Genomic DNA, 2,785 nt, shown 5'->3' with positions numbered 1-2,785 from the left:
AAGATACTCTCTGGGATATTTTGGGATCACATTCTAGTACCAAATTAGGAGTCTCAATTAAAGGTTGAATATACCAGAAGTCTAAATCTATCCAGGAGGATAGAAAGACCTTGCCAGGATCAATTTTTGTGTATATAATTAAAAGACACTAAGAGTATGCTGCTTTATTACGCAAAGCAATTACAACATCATTTTTTTCCCTTTGCTGGAGGATATGGGCCAAATTTCTATTAAGTATTCGTATGCCTTTTGAGTCTTCTGATGCATCCAGTGTAACTCTTTTGAATACGACAACAATAAGAGGGATTATATGACTAACTCAAAGACCCGAAATAACAGAAATAATAATAAAAAAAAAAAGTCTGAGCAATTTGAGCAGCAGTTCTATCGGCTGCTACAAAATACAAATACAGAAATTAGGTTTCTACACTCCAGATCTTTATTCTGGAAATAGCTTTTTCTCTTGCTTATAGGAAGAGAACAACCCATCACATCATTTCTATGGATCTTTTTGAGGAATGAAGTGGCTGTAGGGTTGGTGGCTCAGCAGCCTCTTGTTAGTATTAATCAGTTCCATACGATCCAGGCTCCCATGTAGTATTGAGCTGGCTGGACCACCCAAGACAAAGCTGAGAATGGATCTGTTCCGTGGCTTGTGGAATAAATTCTACCTAAAGCATCTTTCCAAGGCAGTGATCAGCAGATAACTGTCGGTTTAAAATTTCTACACAGAAATAAAGTAGAAATGGCCTGTAGACAAACGAAAAGGTACTTACTCTCATTCCTACTGAGAGAATTAAATTGAAAATTCTTTCTCACCTCTCTGCTGGTCCACTGAACTAGCGTCCTTATAGCATCCTTTTGTTCCATTGTTGCAGATGGAGCAATCTTCTAAAACCAAGAATCAAGCTGTCTTTTCCACTGCTTGAAACCTGGCTTCCCAGTTCACCTCACAGGTATATTTAAATATAAACAGGCACCTGGGTGGTTCTGTTGGCTAAGCATCCACCTTCGGCTCAGGTCATGATCTCGGGATCCTGGGATGGAGACTCCTATCAGGCTCTGCACTCAGCACAGAGTCTGCTTGAGATTTTCTCTCCCTCTGCCCCTCCTATCTTTCTCAAATATATAAATAAACCTTCAAAATAAATGAACATTGTAATGTACTTTAGCATAAACTGAATATAAACTATACAGTGCTGCCAGCTTTTGAATTTACAGTGTCTTGGAAATTTTTTCACGTTAACGCAGAGAGAGCTCTGTCTGTCACTGCTATCAAGGGCTAGCAGGATTAAGGTTCCCTTAGCTCTTCTCTTAATAGTGAGCATGTAGGTAGTTAACAGTTTTTGCACTCTTTATGCGAGGGAATATCCTTCATGGGCCATTGTGTTTTACCTGGAGAGTTTGTCTTAAAGAAGACACTGTGGGGGGGAATTCGTGGTTCAGTCTTCCAAGTCACTGACGCGGTCTTTGGCAGTGTCGGACACCTGCTCTCACCACGGGCTGGGTGCTCGCTGCGCCGCACCTGCTGCCCCCAGTGCGGGGAGCGAGGGGCCGGAGCGCGGGGCCTGAGCGCGGGGTCGGAGCGCGGGGCTGGAGCGCGGGGCCTGAGCGCGGGGTCGGAGCGCGGGGCTGGAGCGCGGGGTCGGAGCGCGGGCCCCAACCGTCCACAGCCCCCGCCTGGCCCAGCAGCCATGGGGGCGTCGGTGCGGCTCCTGCGGGCAGTGCTCATGGGCCCCCCGGGCTCCGGCAAGCGCACGGTGGCTTTGCGCATCACCAAAGGCTTCCAGCTGAAGACGTTCTCCAGCGGGGACCTGCTCCGAGACAACCTGCTGAGGGACACAGAGATCGGTGTGCTGGCCAAGGTTTTCATGGAGCAGGGGAAGCTCATCCCGGACGACATCATGACCCGGCTGACCCTTCACCAGCTGAAAACCTTCACCCAGGAGAGCTGGCTGCTGTGCGGTTTCCCCAGGACGCTGCCACAAGCGGAGGCCCTGGAGAGAGCTTATCAGATACACCTGGTGATGAGCCTGAACGTGCCCTCGGAGGTCATCAAGCAACGCCTCTCTGCTCGCTGGATCCATCCGAGCAGTGGGCGCGTCTACAACCTGGAATTTAACCCTCCCAAAGCCATTGGCCTGGACGATCTCACTGGCGAGCCTCTGGTTCAGCGTGAGGACGACAGACCAGAGACGCTTAACCAGAGGCTGAAGGCTTACGAAGACCAAACCAAACCCGTCCTGGAATATTACCGGGAAAAGGGGGTGTTGGAGACTTTCTCCGGAACGAAAACCGACCAGATCTGGCCCTGCGTGCGTGCTTTCCTGCAAACAAAAGTTCCCCAAATAGACCAGAAAGCATCGGTTACTCCATGAGGACAAATGCTTGCAGTCAGCAAGCTGAGCATAATCTCTTCTTCCTTTCTTCTGTTAGAAGTTCCTCGTTCTAAGGCTCCACCGTGTATGAAGTCCTTGAAAGTTAAATTAGTTTCATTTCTCCAGATTTTATTTTGGATGCTAAGGATAATGCCAAATGAGGCTCATGCTGAGATTTGTCTTTGGAAATTGCCTAGTGTGTTTTATCCAGCTATGGGTACACGATACAAAAACATCAGAGATGTCCGAGCTTAAAACATCCTTGTAGAGCAAAATTAAAAGAGCAATTGGTAGTAATCTGACTTCTGCTCAGGCGGCAAAAGTGACTCGTTTCATATCTTTCTGGAAAAGTAAAAAAAAAGTTACATTATACCAATTTGGAGACAATATCTCATCAGAGGCCTTTG

The 2,785-nt window shown here is 47.4% G+C and overlaps 1 protein-coding gene across 2 annotated transcripts; it reads left to right on the top strand.

Moving 5' to 3' along the window:
* The first annotated feature begins 1,639 nt into the window (after nt 1–1,639).
* On the top strand, nt 1,640–2,378 carry LOC121494225 (GTP:AMP phosphotransferase AK3, mitochondrial-like). 2 transcript variants are annotated; one of them, XM_041760435.1, is made up of 2 exons: nt 1,640–1,853; nt 1,950–2,378. In XM_041760435.1, the coding sequence occupies exons 1-2, from the start codon at nt 1,695–1,697 to the stop codon at nt 2,376–2,378; spliced, it is 588 nt and encodes a 195-aa protein (XP_041616369.1). In that variant the 5' UTR covers nt 1,640–1,694. The 2 variants fall into 2 exon arrangements, with proteins under 2 accessions (XP_041616369.1, XP_041616368.1); XM_041760434.1 differs by having other exon boundaries at nt 1,640–2,378.
* Nucleotides 2,379–2,785: the final 407 nt, after the last annotated feature.

This window comes from Vulpes lagopus, chromosome 7, assembly GCF_018345385.1.
Source record: "Vulpes lagopus strain Blue_001 chromosome 7, ASM1834538v1, whole genome shotgun sequence".
NCBI lineage: Eukaryota > Metazoa > Chordata > Mammalia > Carnivora > Canidae > Vulpes > Vulpes lagopus.
Note: the sequence above shows the minus strand (reverse complement) of the source record. Positions and strands in the feature narration are given on the sequence as shown.

What these genes read in the sequence shown, in the direction of transcription:
- LOC121494225 (XM_041760434.1), top strand. Translation starts at nt 1,695, where the DNA reads ATGGGGGCGTCGGTGCGGCTCCTGCGGGCAGTGCTCATGGGCCCCCCG.